Below are 21,177 nucleotides of genomic sequence, written 5' to 3'. Positions count from 1 at the left end.
GTAATCAGTAATATACGACATAATACACAGGTAATTTCTAATAAATATACTTGTACTATGCAACTGCTTTTACCTGTCCTTGAACTGGTAGGCCCGTTATTTAAAAAAAGAAAGAAAGATTGCGTATTTAATTTAATTGTGAAGATAAATGGGGGGCCGGACCGGATGTAGGACATGCATCCACCTTCAGATGGGCTTTGAGGAAACGTGGGGCTTTGACAGACAAACAATAGCGCTCTTGCAAATCGCATTAACCTCAAGTCTTTCTTTATTGCGTTTGAGGAAAACCTCCGAAGTAAGAAGAACTCCTTACAACCGAGTTATTTTTACGCCCCTGAAGCCAAGGAAGCAGTGGAAAAAGTACAAGAAAATCTACCGACTCCCAAGTGAATAATTCCCAGGTAAGCCGTTACAGTACCGTTACTGACACTGACTGCTAGCGTTAGCATAGCATAGCATAAAGTGACACAGGTCACTTGTCTAATGACGGATAATGTATATGAATGAGTTGGCTCTCATTAGCTTTGGCATGTCTAAATATCCGACTGCATAATCCTCCCAAAATATACTTGATACTTTAGCTACCCTGGATTTGTTAATGTAGCATGCTAGCCCGTTAGCAGCGCACTTCCGTCCTTGTGCTGCACACTAACGTCAGCTGAAGGCTTCTCTCTGTCCGCTAGCGGTAACTTATGTGTTGCCTCTGATAGCAATAGCAGGACACGGACCGGATCATTTTATTTTAAGATGTATTAAAGACGTGGAATGATCTGTGTTTTAGCAACTTTGACTACACCGCGCAGCTAGCTTAATGTACGGCCGCAGTCATAACATGTGTTGGTTGGACAGAAGGGACATGCTGGCTAGTTTTAATTTAGCTTCTTCTTCTTTTTTTAAGCTAGCCTTGCTGCACTAGTGCATTTTGCAATAATGCACAGTGCACGAGTGCATTTTATTTCGGGGGCCAAAGAGCAGCACATCTAAGACTAAACACGTTTGTACACGGACGTGGCACACAGTGTGATATGTCAGAGTAACTTGGATAACAAAATATCGTTTAAAAAAAAAAACACACCATGACACTTGACATTGTGCCCATTGCTGTACGTCATGTTGTGGTGTGACCACAACATCAGACGTAAGGTTACTGGAGTTCAGTCCAGTCTGCGACTCTTTCAGCAGTTCAACTTTAACCTTAAGCAACGCAGCCAGCAGTACGCGTGTGTGACAGGCAAGTAATGTCACCGTTTATTTTGGGGTTTAAATGATGCTACTAGGATCATACAAGTGCTTTGACTGTTCATGCTTTATTTGTGCAAGAGGCAGCTGTGTTGTCACGCTACTGTCCACCTTGTTAAATTAGACTTCTATGGTTACTCCATTGATACAGCATCTGTCTTGTTATGAATGTTTAATGGTAATATGTATATTTACTCATTGGTTCCATGCTGCATACGACACAACTTCACAGAGAGAAGCCTGGACTGCTTTAGTGTGTGGCTACGCTGGTGATGAATGATTATTGTTATACATGAACAGATAGTTCGTAAGGCGTGTGTATCATTTTTCGGGAATCTGATGAATGACCATGACAAATGGCTGCTTATCTAAATTGCAATCTGTTAATTTTCTGTTGAGAGAATCGACCCTTTGACTGTCTAATCTTAGTACTGGTGGTAATAACATATTTATCCCGCTGGCCACAGGGACTCCCAATAGCCAGTGCTCAATTAATCAGATAAAACCTGTAGACATCGTTACTTATGACTGATGTACAGTAAATAAAAAAAAACTGCAGACATCTATACGTTGCAGAAGTTACTAGCTTCTTATTTTACGTTATGTGCACACCAAAGTCTTTATCGCTTGCTCAGTTTCTCATAAACGATAAGCACAGTCAAGTTCATTTCATTTTTGATTATCCCTTCACAGTCCACAGCATTTCAGAAGTCTGTGTGAGTGTTTATGCAGGGGACAGGACTCTGCATAGGCCTAAATGTCAAACAGTGTAATTACAATGTCTTACAACATTTGCGGCCTCATAAACCTAAGTGTGAACAGAAGTGACGTGCTATATATAACAACGCTTGCATGTGTTGCAATAGTAGCCAAATTGAAGCCTCTGCTTCAAAACGGTTGGTTCAAAGTCTGAGGACACGTTGGCACGCAGTAAAGTGAACTCTTTATCGGCTAATCAAGTATTGCCCTGAAAGACTTTGAGACATGCACGTGTGGCTACGCCTTTTTGTCTGAGCAGTGCCATCTTAACAGCTAATCCCACACTAGCAGTGTTTAGTTCTACTAACCATGTAATCATTTTCGTGACTGCAAAGTAACTTTGAATTTCCATACTCAACTCAGTGTTCATACTCCAGCAGTTGATTTCACCCATCACCCCCCCCCCCCCCCCCCCCTCCTCCTTTTGCCATTAGTCCCATTATTTTGCTGACTACAGCAAGAAGGACCTTTTTTTTTTTATATATATCCTTGAGTGTTATCAGTCATCACCTCTTACTATGGCTACCTCCAGAGTCCAGAGGGAGCTTTGAAAGGGTTGTAACCTTGTTTAAAGTGATGCAAGGCCTTTCTATGTCAGCCACCATTTACATTATTTGTTAAATACCGCCTGTCCTTTCTGAGAAACCGTCCTGTTGACACTTTGCATGGACTGTTTGAGTAGATTTCCTCAATATTAACTGCCGTATATTTGAAATGAATTCCACATAACTCGGCGACTGCATTAGTCTGTTCTCAAGAGTGTTGTTTTTTTTTTTGCCAGACGTGCATCACTGAGCATGCTCAAGGACACTGTTTACGCTGCGGAGAGAAATGAACTACACCCGCAGTGATTGTTGTAGTGAATGCAAAGATCTTAGATTGTTCTCGATGGTAGACGACTACTCAAGACAATTTTAGGATCAATGAATTGCATGTTTTGATAATGATATACAGTCATTATAATCTATTGTGCATGTTGTTTGTATTATTGCAATAAATGACTTTGCCATGATGGTGCTAATTTCAGTTTAGGCCCATCTTTTAAACTATGAAATCCAATATTGACCAACAAAATTGGTATTTAACCTGATCAATTGCAAGTTAAATGTTTCCTGGTGTATTCTCCTCAAAGTATTCAGCTTTTGACCCGTGTGTGCATGTTCACAATCAAAGGAAATGAATGCACATTTTCACTTGCCAAGAGTACCACCGCCTAACTTCTGGCTCTTGGTGATAGTCAGCAGTGTGGCTTTGAGATATCACACTTGACCCAACGAACAACTGCATGACTGACATTGCTACTGAGTGCTCAGCATGACGGTGTTGCTATGCACGGGATTGAGAGCACTTAATACTGTGAAACATACATGACCTTCATTGTCAAGCTATCACAATGTATTTTGTTTATTTTTGGTGCTAAGGCCTCAGGACTGTACTCTAACCTTCGACGCATCTGCTTCAGTAAACGCTGGAGTTCATTTCTGCTTCTCTCTGCCAGCTTGTCTGAACCGCCTTTGACATTAACACTGTGTGGGAACCCGACGGCTTTTTTTAGCTTGCCCACTAGCCCTGTCTGCCATGTCCGTGTGGCTGAGCAATACTGTTGTAAATAGTTTCCAGCTCCCCAAGGTACTGCCAAGAAGACAGACAGACAGACAGACAGACAGACAGAGTCGTATAAACATCAGTGATTTCCAGGCTTTTGCTTAATTCATCCCCAATTACACTTGACCGGAGAGAAACCAAGCACGGCTCGGCAACACACACAAAGAGGTCGTTTAAGGAAACTATTGGCCCTCTCTTTCAGGTCAGCACTTCTGCCTAATGCGAGGTGTCACTAACAGGTGACCAATGGCGAGACGAGAACTTCTACATGATTGGTTCCTCTAGCGTAACAGATGCCCTTCCGCTAACTCTGCCGTGGTTGTGGAGAGCCCTCTCTTTGTTAATTTTAATGAAATGTGACATAACCAGGGTGCCCATAGCCCGCTAATCAGCCCTAATCTGATCTATTGGATTACAGGATGGGATGCATGTAAGTCGCTGCTTACAGTACATGTGTGTCTCCCTGCTCCCAGAAGTGAGCCCTCTCTGTCTTCCGGGGCTGGTTTTTTTTTTTGCCCTTGCTCTCAATGAAGATCCATTCTTATTGGTAAATCTCCTCGTTACATGAAACTCTGAGACTCTTCTGCCGAATAGTTTGCTCCTCCAGCAGAATCCGGGATCTGTGTTGTTGCCGTCATCATCATAATCCCCCCTCTCTCGCTCTCCTTCTGTGGGATTATCATGGCGATGAAGCAGTGCAGCCTGTGACGATCCACTGCTCTTTGCAGGACCCTTCTTTATGTTCTTTTTTACTATTCTGGCTTTGATTTGGTGAAATACCAGGAGCCAGAATGCTGAACCAGAGCGCCGTGATGATCTTCACTGGGATTTGTGGGGCATTGGTGGTCTTGGCAATGACCTACTATGTCTACTGGTAAGTTGAGAGGTTGTTTGCCTGGGCTGGGACGGGCCCGACCAGTTTTACTAGAACTTGTAATGGAGATAGAAGTCAGCATGGCACTCCAGGGCTTAACCGTGTGCAGACCTTTTGCGAGCCAAATTTTTAGAATTAAAATGACTTGACAAGGGTGCAGTGCCTGCCAGGATCAGGCTCGAGTTTTTGTTGTATGTACATTTCAGCAGTCCTTTGGAGCAGAAGCGTCTGTTTGGCCTTAAGCAGCTTTAACCCAGTCAGCGTCTCTAATCTTCGTGGGCTTGTACAGGTGGGCCTGTATCCACAGCGAGGTGGATCTCCGCTGGCTGTTTGTTTTTTTTATGGTCGAACCAAATGTTTGATTCTCTGAATGTCATTTAATACTACTTTTTGTTATGAGGTCCTCGAAACCCCCAATGCAAACAAGATATGGTCTTAACAAGAGAACACCTGACGTTTGGTTCAACCACAGAGAAAGGTTGATGTGTGATCGTGTGAATGATGAAGTCATTGTGTTTTAGGCTCAGTAGTGGTGATATTCTGATTGGGCTTGATGTGAATATTTTTTTACCGTCGACTCTTATCCAAACTACTAACCCAAATATCTGAAATGGAGCACTGATCCAGGCCCGCCAGGCCTGAGCGTCGGATTTTATTTTTTCAAAATGTCATTTTAAGACGTTTTTTAAACTAAACATAACATTAGTGTTGGACAGACACCCCTAACCCCAAATACATTCAGTCAGATTCACAATACAAGGCAAACCCTCAATACTTTAAATAAAGTTTAACTATGACAATTGGAAATGTTTAGTTTTTTCTACCCAAGCATTGTAGTTTGCAGAATATTTTCAGTTTCACCAGTTTATCTTTTTTTTAAATCCATTTTGGTGTGAAATGCCAACAATAGACTCTCTTAAATGAATGTTTTAGGGCTGTCCCTGGATCAGGAGACTCGGGCCATGTCCACATTACTCCGTTTTTGTTTGGAAATGCAAATGTTTTGTTACAGTCTGCTCTTAAGCGTCGAAGGGTCGCCTTCAGTTCACCGATTTGTCATGTGCTTGTGGTTCATTGTTTCATGCATTTTCCTATTTTATAGATGGTCAGAGAAAGTAAAAGTCTGCGTCCAGCTGAACAGACTTCATTTAATCCTAACGACCCAGAGCGTCTCTCCTGCTGGGCTGCTGAACACTGACCGTAGAGGCGGTTGTACCAGCGTGGGGTTCAAAAGTAATTTATGCGACTTTGCTGACGAGTCAACACCGTACCTGAGAATGTTAGAGCAGCCACTGCCTTGTGCTGTCCGCCTTCGCACCGCTTCCCGTTTCTATTACCTTTCTCACCTTCCATCGCAGGTAGTTTTGTGGTTTGGTCATTTTGAGACGAGACTCTGTCTGTAAAGTTTGCAGCGTGCCACGTTGTCGCTCCCGAATTGCTCTTTGTACAATGATGCAGGCAAAAAAAGACAAAACACTTACGAAATGTGAACGGACTTGGGGCCGTCTCTACTGATTATTCGAATCATGATTCATCATCAAAATAAAACCAAAAAATACAAGAATGTACAACTCTTTGTTGGACTAACATTTCCCTGACACCTTGTTTTGCCCTTTAACCATAATTCTCAAAGCAAATGTGTTGAGTGCTGAAGGCTAGTTTCATTTTGCAATGCAAAGTTATTTTCGGAGGCGGCGTGAATGCACACAAATTCAGTGGTAAGAGGCACTTTGCTCTCGGCACCGTGAATTATGGCCTCCATTTCAGCTCGAGTGAAAATGTGCTTGTTCCGACTTTTATGACTCCATGTATAGAGAATGTGGAAGAAAGTAAGAACAAAGTTCATGTTATGTTTGGAAATGCGTCTCTCCAAGCTCTCACGCAGAGTAACTGCTTGTCGGGGAACTTCTCTGTTAGCTGCTGGTGGCCAAACGACACCAAATTTAATCTTTTCCTTAGCAAGTTGCAACATTTCCCCAACTAGTGCATTTACCGACTTCTGTTCATCATTGTCACGCTGACTGAAACACAACCGCATGTATGTTTGTTTGCATTTTGTATTTACAACACATCCCCCTCTTTGATTCTTCAGTGTTGTAGCGTTACCGCCCTTCTAAATACGTTCCGGGATCCCCGGGATGAATCTGCACTAGTGTGACTTTACCCCTTGAAGCCGCTCTCCCCCCAGTGGGAACAAAGGTCGTATCTGTAACATAAATCACAGAGACAAACTGTGGATGTTTGGACTGATCACAATCATCAGGCGATAGATGACACGTGAGTGTTGCAACACTTCAGTGTGTCCCAACCGCCGAGATTAAGAAACAATTTTATGTTCGTTTGTCCAGGAGGCCGAGCTGCAGCGCTGTGGAAAAGCGTGAGATTTAATTTCCTTCACTCCTCAGCTACTTTGTTGTTCTGTGTGTTGTGTTGCAGTGTCTTGAGATGGATTGGTTGCACTAAATCAATCGAGTTGTCTTCATTAGTTTCCCACAATGACCTGGACCTGTGTCGACATGGCTTAATTATAGTACTTTATTGAATGATACAGGCTTGAGGTAAGGCATCGGGGATTTCTACATTTTCTACAATATCATTGCAGACGCTATCTGAATGAGACGGTGTCTGTGGGTAGAGACTGTTGTCTCAGTGTGACACCGTGTCACTCCTGTGTTGTCCAGCCTGCAGGCAAACACCAGACAGCCTGTTTTTTGGGGGGGGTTTTTTGGGCTGAATCACTGACACAGTTGTGTCAGTGACTGCAGGGGACTGCAGATATGGTGATGTACTGCATAGTTGATCATACAGTGTGATAAATCAGTTTTATCTTTCATAATGAACAGAACTTTGAGTTTAGTATTGATGCTTTACGTTGAAAGTGCTTTTTTCTGGCAAATCAAATCGAGCACTTCTTACCCAGAGTGAAATAGTTTTATTAACTATGTTGCCATATGCTCTGATGTTGATGGTTGATGCTGTCACTAAATAAAAAAGCGCTACCTGCAGTTTAAAAGAAAGCAGGTCGAGGCCCAGTTGGCAGAAGTGGATTGAGTTACAGGACAACTCGGATTAGAAAAGTTTCTCAGAACAGCTTTAAACTGGCTTGACCTACACTTTAATGGGCTTTAGTGCAGATGTGGGAACAGTCCATTCATGGCCGGCCTGATGGGGGAGTACTCATTGATCGTAACTTCAGACAAAAACACTTGTGAAGAATAAAGTTGGCTATAAGTGCGTTATGTCCCTGCCAGCTGTAATGACCAAATACACCAAACTACAGGTGTGACATCACCTTTAGTTTTCTTAGGCGTGTACTTTTTGTAATTTTTATTGGAACTATAGAATATAAAACCTGAATCTGAGTAGTTTATTGAAATGGATGGATGGATGCCAACCTTCTGTCTCACAGCCTTTTTGTAAACGGTCAGTCAAAACAAGGACAGACACTCAAAATCTAAACTTTGTAACCATGCGCTTCGTCAAACCGATGTGTAATTGTTTGACACAGCTTTGTTGAAAAGTGCATTCCGCCTGTTTGATGAACCGTTCGCTCCACTTCTGTTCTTCTGTCTCCTTCAGGTCTGTAGTACTGGCTGACGGACCGTGTAAACGCGGCTTGTAAAAGGGATCCCACCGTGGTAAGACATGTTTGAATTACTGAAGGCATGTTTGCCTGCAGAACCACAGACGTAAACGGACCACATTGTTCTGTTTCTGCCCTCTCCCAGGTTGGTCATAGTGTATAGAAAGGAGCCTACTCAGCTCTCCAGGCTCCTCAGCCATGGCTCTGCTGGCATTCCTGAAGAGCCTGTTCATCCTGCAGCTGCTGATGGGCTTTGTGTTCGTGGTGAGCGGCCTCATCATAAACTTCATTCAGCTCCTCACCTGCATCCTCTGGCCGATCAACAAGCAGCTCTATCGTAAAATCAACTGCCGGCTGGCCTACTCCCTCTGGAGTCGTGAGTACATTATACGCCTATGTTTACACGTTATAGTTTTCTTTAGTGCAATACAAAACTTAAAAGACACTCTGTAGTATACTAGCGTTGTCCCAGTGCACATGGTGTGTTGTCGTCTCTCCTCAGAGCTGGTGATGCTGCTGGAGTGGTGGTCAGGCACAGAATGCACCTTATACACTGACCAAGCTACGGTGGACAAGTTCGGCAAAGAGCATGTCATCACCATCCTCAACCACAACTACGAAATCGACTTCCTGTGTGGCTGGACCATGTGCGAAAGATTCGGCATCCTAGGGGTTAGTAATGAAGCGATCGTTAATCCAGTGAACTATTTGTTGTAGTCGGACTTCATCATTCTTACCCAATCCTCTCTCTCTAGAGTTCAAAAGTGCTCGCCAAACACGAGCTACTGAAGGTTCCTCTGATTGGCTGGACCTGGTACTTCCTCGAAATAGTCTTCTGCAAAAGAAAGTGGGAGGAGGACCGAAAGACTGTCTTCAAGGGGCTGAGCCAGCTCAAAGACTACCCTGAATATATGTGGGTAGGTACACATCGGAGTCCTTGTCCTGCTGCTACACTCGACTCTTACCCAGTCAGAGTAGACTTCTTGGTAACAATTAGACGTGTAGTTACTTGACTACATCATGTCAGTGAAATGTAGGATAAAGTGGAATTGCACTAAGTCCATTTTGCTGAGATCGCTCAAAAGAAGTCCGACAGGCCAGGAAGTAATTTATTTGGAGGTGAAATCAAATGTGTTAACACCCGTACGTTGAGTAACAATTCCTCAGTGCACAGAGAAAACTGTGAGCACATCTACACACCCAGTATAGCAGGTCAAAGGTCAACAAACTCAGCCTGTAAACGTCTTAAGTTGAGCAGTTTGGGTGTGACATCACCGTTTGCCTTTTTGTTTTTTCTTACAATTTTGACTGACTAACGAAAGAGTTTGTTAAAAACCCGTTCAATTGTATGACGGCTTGGGTTTGTACATTAAACTGTTAACTTGGTGAATTCAACGTTATTCATACAAACGACTATTAAGTAAAAACTACAAAAATAAGATCCAAGTTATGATGGACTGGAATTCGTAAGGATTCATGGGGATAAAATACTCTATATGAGGAAATGCAGACGCTGCCCTTTGACACAGTTTCTCTCTACTCAAGCTCTACTTGTGTATCTTGATGTACACACACATCCTACAGTACACCAGCTGTATTTAAAAGCTCTCAACAGGAGGGTGTGTGTGTGTGTGTGTGTGTGTGTGTTTCTTTTTTTTTTTCTCTTTTCTCTGAACCTCGATGAACTGAGCTTTCCTCTGTGCATAAACGGCCCCGGGCAACATGTCCCTTCACTGTTTCAAACAAGCGAGTGGCTTACATTGGTGGCAGCAGGTCCGGCTGCTCGTTGAGCACCTTTTACCGAAGGTGTAAAGCTCCGTGTGTTTCAGATTTTCACCTTGACTCGATCAGTTCACCAGCTGAGATTAGGCAGATCAGCAGTTGATCTCATTAACTTAAGTCAAGCGTTAGGCCACTGCTGATGACATAGTTTTCATGTGTTCAGATAAACAAGCGAAACATCTCCACCTGCCTATTGAGATAAGAGGCTGACTTTATTTCAGCATAGTGTTCCACTGAGGTGAATCGACCTGTGAGGTAGCGGCTAGGACAAAGGAAAAGGTCAAGTCTGGTGTGATTCTTTTTATCTTTTGCTTTGCTTGTGCGCATTAACACAGCTCCTCTCCCTCCACAGTTTCTGCTGTACTGCGAGGGAACCCGCTTCACAGAGACGAAGCACCAAATCAGTATGCAGGTTGCCGAGAGTAAAGGCCTGCCCAAGCTCAAATACCACCTACTGCCCCGAACCAAAGGGTTCACCACCACACTGCAGTGTCTTAAGGGCACAGGTAGGGTGTACAAGCACGCACAGACTTCACCATGCTCGGTTCACATACGAGTCCATTGTTCTTAACCTGTGTTTCTCTTTCTTACAGTAACTGCTGTGTACGACGTGACTCTGAACTTCAAAGACGACCAAACTCCTACTCTGCTGGGCATCGTCAACGGCAAAAAATACAAAGCCGACCTGAGTGTTAGGTGAGCTCCACCCTCCGTTTACCTTTTGAATCATCACTTATTGTAATAATGATGCATTACAACGCCAGCTTTACGAAGTTTCTTCAAATGGAACAAGATGAATGTGTTCTAAACCTTTTGGCCTCCTACCAACTGCATTGTTGTCCCACAGCAATGAAAGAGACCGTTGAAATGTCGGGGACAAGCTCAGTCTTTTGTCTGTGCAGCAAAACTTAATGAGAGAGATTTAGTGTTTCTTCATTGTACTCAATTTAGAAAAAGGAGAGTACAGGAAGATACTTTTTTTAGTTTTGTGGTAACAAGGTTCAGTAGACTAGAGTTACTTAAACATACCGGTGAATTTAAAGAAATCCCTCAGCACAAGAATAGATGCTCTATGGTGCAGTGAGAGAGTTTTAAGGTGAGGGAGCCCCCTGCTGGTGAGAAACCATCATAACAGACCACAAGTGATTTTACATTGTTGTCATGAAATGTTTTCTGTTGCATCTTCTTGTCCATTATATTATGATTTGAGAGTTATACTCTTTCATGAAATGTTAGCTGGATGCCTTCGTTTGTTACAAAAAATGTTTACAAGAAATCTTGCTGATGTAATAAATAGATAATGTGTGAATTTATTAAATGTATAATTAACTGATAGTTATAAAAACTAAATTTGACAAGGTACATCCTGATTAAGTTATAATTTATTTAATTTTTTTTATCGTAACGTTTGCGGAGTAGAGCTTTAACGCATCATAATTATAACTCAATGCAACCTCAGTACGTTAGCTGTTAGCATTATCAGAGTAAAAATGAGGTGCACAAGAGTGTTTAGCCACAGGTGTGTAGTACTGGTTTGCACATGTGCAGTACAGATCGGGTAGCGGGTGACACGTGTCGTTGTTCCTCTGTAACGAAAATGAGCCGATGGATTAAATGAGGTGATATCCGATCGTTGGTATCGGAACAACTCTAACTGGGGAGAAAAAGAAACTTGGTGACCAAGTAGTAAAATGTGTGGTGTGCCAATCCGATTCATCAGGTCTCAATGCACCTGAAGTTCACAGCATTCGTTTAAAGGTCCTTCAGCTCTATGAGCATTTAAATTCCATAATAGATCAGCAAGTCGGTTGCTCATTTCTCACTGTCAAAACGAAAATAATCTGACTGTTGGTTAGCTAGTGTCTAATCGCTGTAGTTTCAGGAATCTCAAGGTATAAGACAATGTTGTTGTTTTTTTTTCTTTCCCAACCAGGCGGTTTCCTGTGGAGGACATACCAGCTGATGAGAAAGAGTGTGCAATCTGGCTGCACAAGCTCTACCAGGAGAAGGTAACCTTTAAAATTCTAGTCGTCTCCTAATTAACCTCGGGGAACACTTTCAGATACCTTAAGGTAAGTATAAGGGAGGTTACTAAACCAATGCTTCTTCCTCTCCTGCTCAGGATGCCTTACAGGAAATCTACAAAAAGGAAGGCAAGTTCCCCGGACCCACCATAACCACCCGTCGCAGGCCGTGGACGCTGCTGAACTTCCTGTTTTGGGCCACCCTGCTGCTTTCGCCCCTCATCAACTTTGCTTGCGGAGTGGTCGTCAGTGGCTCCCCCCTGCTCATCATTGGCTTTATCATTTTCCTCATCATAGGTAGGTGGCGGCCCTTTAGAATGAAAAGTAACTGGAGGATGTTAGACTGTACCTGGGGGGGAGAAAATAAATTCAAATTGCTGAATGCACAGTTTTGTTTAAAGTTTGAATCGCTTTCCTCATTTACTCTCTTTGCTCTCTCCTCAGCCTCGATAGCTATCCGCCGCCTCATAGGCGTCACCGAGGTGAAGAAAACAGGCTCCAGTTACGGCAACCCGGAGGCAAAGAAGGAAAACTAAAGTGTGTGTGTGTGTGTGTGTGTGTGTCCCTCTCCCCCCTCCGTGTACAGCCGTTTCTGTCAACCTGCGGCATCTCACCCCTACCCAACTCCATTCTCCTCCCACTGTTGAGCCAGTCGGCAGGCAGGGGAGGAGACCCAGCAGTGAAAACATGATGGAGGCCAGAGTTAGAAATATGAATTGCACTAGAGTGAGAGAGGGCATTGAGGGTCTGGGGTTCAAGCTCTCTTATGTAACACAGAACGTAAGGAGGGGGCGATGCATCTTTCTTAATCCCACCGCCTACATCCAAGTTCCACTAAATCCCGGTAACACCCGAGTTTAAGCTCCTAACCTGTCTGAGGTCACATGGACAGCCAGTCAGCCCATTTCCTGCTCTGCTCTACCAACCACTTCCTGTCAGAGTCATCAGCCAATTAGGGAGTGGTGACGTGCTCATTCTTTTTTTTTGCCCACTGAACCCAAGCAGATTCGTATCTGATCTTTTCAATCGGAACCATCCCGGGGCAATGTGTTTCTGCAACAGCAGTCTGTAACATGTAGGACATCTCACTCCCTTTTATTTCACTTGTAATGAGAACTGATGCCTTGAGGCCCAGCCTGCTTTTCTTACTGTTAAAGCGTCTGTTCACCCAAATCACAAAACATTCAACATTTTCCTTCTCGGTATCCGGCCAGGCGGATAGTCTGAGGTATCCACCGCTGACACTTCTACTGCTCCGCCAATACAAATGTTGACTATGCTGACTTTCGTCAGTTACCATTTGTCGGTTGTGAAAAGAATATTATGATGATGATGATAATAATAATAAACTGACCACATTGACATCATTGGATTGTCCAAGTAGGATTCTTTCTTGAAATGGATGTTACGGTTTTTCATGTATCATTTTAAACCACTGACATTCAGTCCACCACCTCTGTGTTGGGTTAGCAGCAGAAGTCTCAGGGCAGAGATCTCGAAACACAAATCCCACATCATCTCCAGGGCTAGCTACAGCAAGGGTTAAGTGGGGAAAATCTGTTTTTTTTTGTTTTTCATCTCATGATTTTGGTGAACTGACCCCTCAACGTCTTGGCATGGAGAGGCTGGTGTCTGCTAAACTAAAGCAAGGGCTCCGAATGTGAAAACCGTCCTCATCAAGGACACCGAACCATCTGCTACTGGTCTCATGTGTAGTGCGCAGCACCAACTCCCACGGATTCATTGACACGTTTTGTTGTTTGTTTTTCAGTTCTATTCCTATTTTCACTTGCTTTACATGAATAGGAATTTGCATACATATTATCATTTTTTTTTTTTTTTGGACCCCTAAATGTGATGTTAATTCAACCAGCGATCCCAGTCCAGACACTGAAGCCGTTCAACTTACCACCCCTTCTCCTCTGATGCTTGACAGTTTAAATGCAGTGCACACTGCTCTGTTCTGCTTTTGTGTTTGAATCTCAGTGTAACCAGATCCCAGAAAAAGGTCATGTATTGTCTTCATGTAGCCTCGCAGCTGTTGGCGTATCATTTTTCCTTTCCCGACATAGACTGCAGTCGTGATGTTTTAACCTTTGCCTTAAATCAAGCTTGCTCAGGCAAGGGATTGCCCATTCACCACCCCTTTAAAACAGCACCCACCTCTTACCTCTGCATTATGTTCGAATGGTCACCCTTTTCCAAAGCAAATGAATAATTAAAAGCCATTTTTTAATTGAAGTGGAAAGCTAGAAAGTTGTTTGTTTGTTGCTTCCTTGTAGTCGTTAGGAAGCTGCTCACAAACTGTGCGCGGGCAGCTTTTGTTTCACTGGATGTCCTAGCCATTGTTGTGGCACAGCTTCATACATTTCACCATTTTTTAAATCGGTCGTCCCAGAGTTTTTTTTTTACTGCAACAAATTGAACGTTGGCCGCTGCAGTACATGAGTGGATCTCTTCCAGTGTTGAAAGCCAGTTTTCCTGGTCCAAAACGCAACCAATGGTAGCAAGACGTGGAGGGGACATGTTGTGTCCTGCTCTCTCCTCCCCCTCTCTGTAGTGTTAATCATATATTTTGTTGGTTTTCTTTTTCTTTTTTTTTTTTTTCTCCTCAGCAGCAATATGTTGTGTACATCCTCTCTCTGTGGATTTATCTCAAACCAGACCGATTTCATACAAGCCTTAATAGACAGTGCTGCTTAAATTTTGTGTGAAAATTTAGATGCTAACTGAGCCCCTGTTCTGTCCTCCTGTATAACAAGCAAGTTGCTGGAATTAGTTGCCATGCAAGCTTGTTCTAAAGTTAATCAAGGATTAAAAAGAAATGAGACTAGGTGAAGTCTGCTCTTGTGCACAAAGAGCTCTGTTCGTAATCAGTTCACATTTTTTACAAGAAGATACTTTGACTTGCTTAACCTATTTGTTTACAGCTTTAGTATCTTGGCCTGCTGTCTTTTCCCTCAAGAGAGCAGATACCGATGCAGTCCACTTCATCCTGTCATTCAGTAACAATCCTATTCAGAAGACTGGTAATAAACTAAGCAAAGTATTTAGAAACACTTTTTACACTGGATGTTTTCTATTCAGTAAAGGAATATAAATGTAACTTGTGGTTGCTGTTCTTTTTTTCTGAGGTCTCCAATGGAATCAAATAACATTACAAATTTACACAATTTAATGATTCTTTTTTTTTTTTATCTCAAGGATAATTGAGTTAGTGGCACTTCTTGTGTCAACTTTTGTTTTCTAAAGCTATTTTTATGTTTTCTTCAACTAAAACACTTGATAATATTAAAGGATTTAATCTCACAGCAACTCTTACGCTTTTGATTTATTTCTATTTGTGTGAGTTTCTCTGTTTGCACAGTCGGTCCGATACAAAGGCTATAGCTCAGAGTGAGTCCAGGGGCAGAAGAAGCTGAATCCAAACCAAAAAAAAAAACGTGCTTCAACCTTTTCCTCCCTCCATCTCGTCTCATCCATCAACGGAACCATTTTCACAGAGACACATTTACAGCCATCATCCGTCATTTATGATGACACATCCACAATTTTCCATTAAGATAGTGTGAGACGGTGTAAACTGAAAATATGTACAAAAGGTTAATGGTGACTGTCTCATTCGCTTTTAGAAATTGTAGAGATGTACGTAGCTCTTCTTTAGCAGTAGATCTTTTGAATGACACTTTAACCAATCGTCAATCAAATGTCTTAACATTTTTGATATATACTCACAGGACGTGTGACGGGATGTTGAGACTGTATAAATATGTACATAATGTAAATGATTATGATCACTTTTAGAAATGGCAGCAGTGCTCTTCTGTTTGTTTGTTTTTTGCAATAGTTATTTTGAATGACGGGCCTCGAGTTCAGGCTCGAAATGTTCCACTGTTGGAAAAGCTACATCAGAAGAAGATTTAAACATGAGCTGGCCTCCGGGGGGGGGGGTTCACTTTACGAAAATATCTGCAAAGGTTATACGTGACACCGGCTCACCTTTCAGGTTTGGAGCTGTAATTGCCTTCAGTGATGCTTCTCTTCTAATTAAAGCCACGGCACGCTGCAGGCATGCACAGATGATGCTTACAAAGATTTTTTTTCCCCAACTTTGTAATTAATCATGGTTTCTTACTGTAGGCGATTACTTTTTGCATGACGTGCACCATTGCACAGTCACTGAATCGAGTTAATTCTAACTCAGGGACTCTTTTTGAAGACTGGCAATGCAACAGCTGTGGCATTAACTCTGAATTTGAACCTGAATAAAAAGGCTTTCCAAGGAAGCTGAATAAGTGTGGTTCTTGCTTTTGTTAATGCTATACTTGCTGTTCAAACATCTTGATTGGTCTTTAAAGGCCCAGAGAACCTTGGTTTCAAGTCATGATTTGTTTTCTGTAGAATATCAACTATTCATGACTCAATAAGCAACAATCAAAGCTGAATTTGGAAAAAAAACCATCCTTAGGTATTAAGAGTCTAATGTAGAAAAACTCATCAGGACGGTGTGGGTGTGATTTGAATGGATTAGACTTAATAGTTTCGACTGATCAAATGTTACTCAGCCCTGATTGGTGCCAGGTAAATGACATCACCTGATTACATCTGCTGCTGTATCTCTACTTGGAGAGATAATGTTCAGACTTAAATGACTGGTTGAGTTGGCTGGACTTTGACAACTTTTCAGGCAGAAAGCTGAGTTAACCATTAAAGCGCAGCTCTACATTTAGGACCAACAAAGTGGTCTTTGAAGAAATATCTGATGGAAGAAATGGTTTCAGTGGGCTGCAGAGCAGAGACAAGGAAAGGTATGCTGTTGAATTACATTTGGTCTTACCTTTCACAATTAACTGAGTATTAATTAGTAGCATTGTGTCTTTTTCACAATTGTATAACAGCTTTATAACTTTAAGTTTATGGCTGTTAAAAAAGCGCAAGCAAGAGCACAGACATGGACTAAACAATCTCCCAGCAAGGTCTATGTAGTGTTTTTCCTTCAATTGCATCAAAAGGTCCTCAACAGTTGGAGTCAGCTGTCATGTTCAAATGTCTAGTTTTTCTGAGTTTCAAGACTTCTCATTCCTGCTGGTTTACAAGTTGAGATTGAAAGTTCATTCTTTACTTTTATATTTGAAAAAAAACAAGCCCAAGACAGTCCATTTGGTAGCGGTTATGGAGCTTTCAATCACATCACACAATCGTAACCATGAACTACTCTTTCCATGGTCCAGAATGAACTTTTAATTTGATCCAAATTCATTGGAAAATGTTTAAAATGTAGTTTGTTCTTGATATTTGAATACATATTAATTGATTTGATGTTCATTCAATAAGATTTCAACACATGTTTTAAGAATTTAGATTGCATTTACAATACCTGTATTTCAGTAAGACTATGATATGATGACATAATTTGCACTGCTGTTGAAAAATCGTGTCTGCTGCCAGGGGGCACACAGGAGCTGAGGATTGTCCTCCTGGGGAACGACTGGCTGGAAAAGAGTTTGACAGGAAACACTATCCTCGGCCAACAGATGTTTGATACCAGCAGAGACGTGAAGATGTGTGTTAGGAGACAGGGTGCTCTTGACAATAGCCGTACAGTTATTATCATCAATAGCCCTGAAAGGTGGATCCACTACTCCTTCCGAGACCCCGGCCTGGTGAACGACAACATGACAGCCTGCATGGCCATGTGCCCACCAGGACCTCATGCCTTCCTCATGGTCATACCCATCAGCCCTCACCGAGGCAGGGAGTGGACAGTCGAGGGTCCTCTTGAGCTGCTTAATGATACAGTGTGGAGAAACACAATAGTAATATTCACCAGATGTGAGAGACTGAGAGGGTCGTCCGTAGAGGGCTACACTGAGAAACACCGGTTTCTCAAAGCGGTTTTGGAGAGGTGTGGTCAGAGATACCACCTTTTGGACACAAGCATTTGGGGAGACGATGATGATGCTCAGGTTGCAGAACTTCTGGAGAAGATTGATGCAATGGTTGCAGGAAACATAAAGGCAGGAGCAGTTGGTTGGTTGACAACAAATGAGGAAGTCTCCAGAATAACTGGGAGGGAAAGGGAAGAATTAGAAGAGAGGGCGATTCTGAGGCGAATTAATATGCAGAAGTCCAGAAAGACACTCCGATCCCTCATGGGTAAGTATCAGCTAATCAATCAATTTTTTTTATAGTAACACTGGATCAAATGACCATCTGTAATGTGAAAGGAATCTTGCGCAAACTCCTGTTTAATGCCTATGTTTTTGCATTCAGTCAGAGCAAGTGACGTAGTATATCGGGCGACCATTATTGAAAGTTCAGGGTATAATATTAAGTAGGGCCCAATCCTAATATCCTCATTCACAGGCCCACGGACTTTGAGGCACGTTCCCGCAAGGTCTTCAGGTTTAGGACTGCCCCACTGTCAAATTGACAAGTGCATTGTGAGCCCTTTATGCGCACTTTCCGAAAGTTTTTAGCTTCTTTCAGCTGATTGCGGAGTCAAGTGTTTTCAACAAAAAAAGTAACTGCCAAAAAAAAGTAGCAGCTAAAGAGCTAGATATTGCCCTCAGTAGTTGGTGGAGACCAAAAGAAACGAGCTAACAAAGAGTGAATATTGACTTGCAACTCCAAATGAATCTCTTGTTGATTCGGATCAGCTAGATGTAAATAGGTTGTATCCCAACACATTTGCAACATCAACTTAAAAGGTGATAAAGCATCATACTGTGTTGTGCTCACAGCTTGTTTTGCTGCATCCAAGTGGCCAAATATTAAGTTATTGCACGGTAAAGTTATATTTTAATACTACTCTCTGGTTCTTCCAAGTAATATCCAATGAAGTTTCTTAAAACAAAGCTTTCCCTTTTCGAAAGAGTTCATGTATCCCATTTGATCCCTTTGTCATTGTCATTTTACAAAGTGCATACAAACATGAAATTGTTCCAAGATAATATTGTTGCCTAACTCCTGCATTGTTTTTGATCCAGGAGAGTCTCCTCCGATCTCAATGCTTCGAGTTCTCATCGTGGGACCAAAGCAAGTTGGGAAAAGCTCATCTGGAAACACCATTCTTGGAGAGGAAGTATTCCCTGCTGGACTTCCAACATCACAGTGCACTGAGGGGCGGGGAGACGTTCACAAAAGGCAAGTCACTGTGGTCGAGGCTCCTGGCTGGCATGGGAGATACTGTTCAGAGGACACCCCACGGGAGGTCCAACAGCAGATGTGTCACAGTGTGTCTCTGTGTGCCCCCATTCCCAATTCTGTCCTGGTGGTCGTACGCAGCGATGAGACTTTCACTGAAACGGACCGGTTGAGAGCGGAGGAACACTTGAGCTTGCTTGGAGTTTGGGGGTGGACTCGAGTAATCGTGCTGTTCACTTGGGGAGACAAACTGGGAGTCACTCCCATTGAGGAGCACATAGAGAGTTGGCCTGCCCTTAAGTGGTTGGTGGACAGATGTGGGAATAGATATCATGTTTTTGATAACTCAAACAAGGTGGGAGATATTCAGGTTAAAGAACTGCTGGCAAAGATTGAGGAAACAGAGGTGGAGAATGACACTGGACACTTGTTGTGTAGTTTTATAGAACTCCAAGAAACCAACCAAAAGCTAGATCAAAGCTCCAAAAATAAAGCAAGACAGCTCAAGAAGGCAAGGAGAGACGTTGATCTGCTTACACAAACAGCCAAGGAGACGGAGAGGATAGTAGAGGACATGATTAAAACAGCTAAAGAGAAAGATGAGCAGATTGAAGCTCTGAAATTGGCGAGGGAGTCAGAGGAGAGGAAAGATAGAGACTATGAAGAAGAGATTGGCAGAGGATTAGTGGAGGCTAAGAGGGAGAACAACCAGCTTAAACAAGTCATTATGGGGAAAGAAAAAATGATAACAAGCCTGTGTGAAAGATGTGCTGTGAAAGATGATGTGATTAAAGCTTCAAAGCAAAGCAGTGAGGTGGAAAAGGAAGCGCTGGAGGAAAGAGTGAAGGAACAAGAGCAAGAGACAGCAGCCTTTGAGGAAAAGTGTGTGAAGAAAGATGAAGCGCTTGATCAAATGATGATGAATCAGAAAAGAGAAGCGAAGGAGCTTAAAGAGACAATTACACAGCTGAAGAGAGAAAATGAAGATACAAAGAAGGCGTTGAAGGCCACAATCGAAGGGGTGCAGCGGCACTATAAGAAGGAAGAAATTGATAGAACAAATGAGACAAAAACTGTGGACTTTAACAAAAGTAACCAACTTAGAAAAACAATGACGGACGTCAAGTCAATAGAAGAGCTTGCCCGACAACAAAAATGGGCGTTCGCTGTGCATCTGAGCCACCATAAAGAAGAAGAAGCTAAACCCAGTGAGTACAAACTCATGAGCAGCACAAATCCTGAGTGATATGATCCTGGTGTAATTATTTAAGTAAATGTAACTTCTTTCATTTACAGAGACGGAAAAGAACGGACTGGCTGTGTTAGACGATGACATCATGCTACATGAGAAGGTGAGTGAAAATGTTTTTTATTATTTGCAATAGAATTAGTAAGGCCAAACAGATCAATTAGATCTTTGTTGAAAACTGTATTGGAGTGCAATAGTACAATCAACCCTCTCTGCGCTCAGCCAAGCTGTGTGGCCAACACCTACTTTTTGGCTAAAATGTTTTATCAACAAGCTACCTTTTCTGTCAATTGCAAACATTTTTAGCTAAGCATGACATTAATGAAAAGTTTCAGTGTGGCTTTAAATCTCCCCACAGAACTGAAACAACTCTTTGAAGAATTTTGAATGATCTTCGATTAACTGTTGACTCAGGGAACTCATTTAATCATGCCTTAAACAATGTGTGGGCATTAAAGGTACTGGCCTCAAATGGTTCCAGTCATACCTGATGAATAGGAGTTTCTCTGTTCACCTCGGTGAGTATTGTTCAGCTGCAGCCACACTTTACCTGTTGGGTTCCTCAAGGCTCCATTTTGGGCCCTCTCCTTGCTGCTCTTAAGGTCATATAATAGTTCTTTTCATTTTTTCACTGATGATGTACAAATGTATTTGCCTATAAAAAGGCTAATTGGAGCCTTTGGTGAAGTGTTCTATCCAAAACTTGGATGGATTTAAACTTTCTCAATCTTTATGAAAATGAGACTGAGACCATTATGTTCGGACGACCTGACCTATTGAATGACTCTGTTGGTAATCTTTGCCCTTTAGCTTCTCACAATTGACCTTTTATTAAGCATCTTTATGGGATTTTTAGGTGGTCTTTCAAATTTGATGAGCAAATTCAGTTGTTAAAACTAGTTTCTTCCAGTTAAGA

The 21,177-nt window shown here is 42.3% G+C and overlaps 1 protein-coding gene across 3 annotated transcripts; it reads left to right on the top strand.

Moving 5' to 3' along the window:
• The first annotated feature begins 218 nt into the window (after positions 1–218).
• On the top strand, positions 219–15,175 carry agpat3 (1-acylglycerol-3-phosphate O-acyltransferase 3). 3 transcript variants are annotated; one of them, XM_079169712.1, is made up of 10 exons: positions 219–401; positions 8,057–8,115; positions 8,206–8,436; positions 8,563–8,732; positions 8,816–8,977; positions 10,195–10,348; positions 10,436–10,538; positions 11,776–11,851; positions 11,965–12,163; positions 12,311–15,175. In XM_079169712.1, exons 3-10 carry the CDS (start codon positions 8,259–8,261, stop codon positions 12,400–12,402), a joined length of 1,134 nt encoding a protein of 377 aa, XP_079025838.1. In that variant the 5' UTR covers positions 219–401; positions 8,057–8,115; positions 8,206–8,258; the 3' UTR covers positions 12,403–15,175. The 3 variants fall into 3 exon arrangements, with proteins under 3 accessions (XP_079025838.1, XP_079025839.1, XP_079025840.1); XM_079169713.1 differs by lacking the exon at positions 219–401 and adding an exon at positions 6,733–6,754; XM_079169714.1 differs by lacking the exon at positions 219–401 and adding an exon at positions 6,862–7,035.
• Positions 15,176–21,177: the final 6,002 nt, after the last annotated feature.

Source organism: Pholis gunnellus, assembly GCF_910591455.1.
Source record: "Pholis gunnellus genome assembly, chromosome: 12".
NCBI lineage: Eukaryota > Metazoa > Chordata > Actinopteri > Perciformes > Pholidae > Pholis > Pholis gunnellus.
The sequence above is the reverse complement of the archived record's forward strand: the minus strand, read 5'-3'. Positions and strand labels throughout refer to the sequence as shown.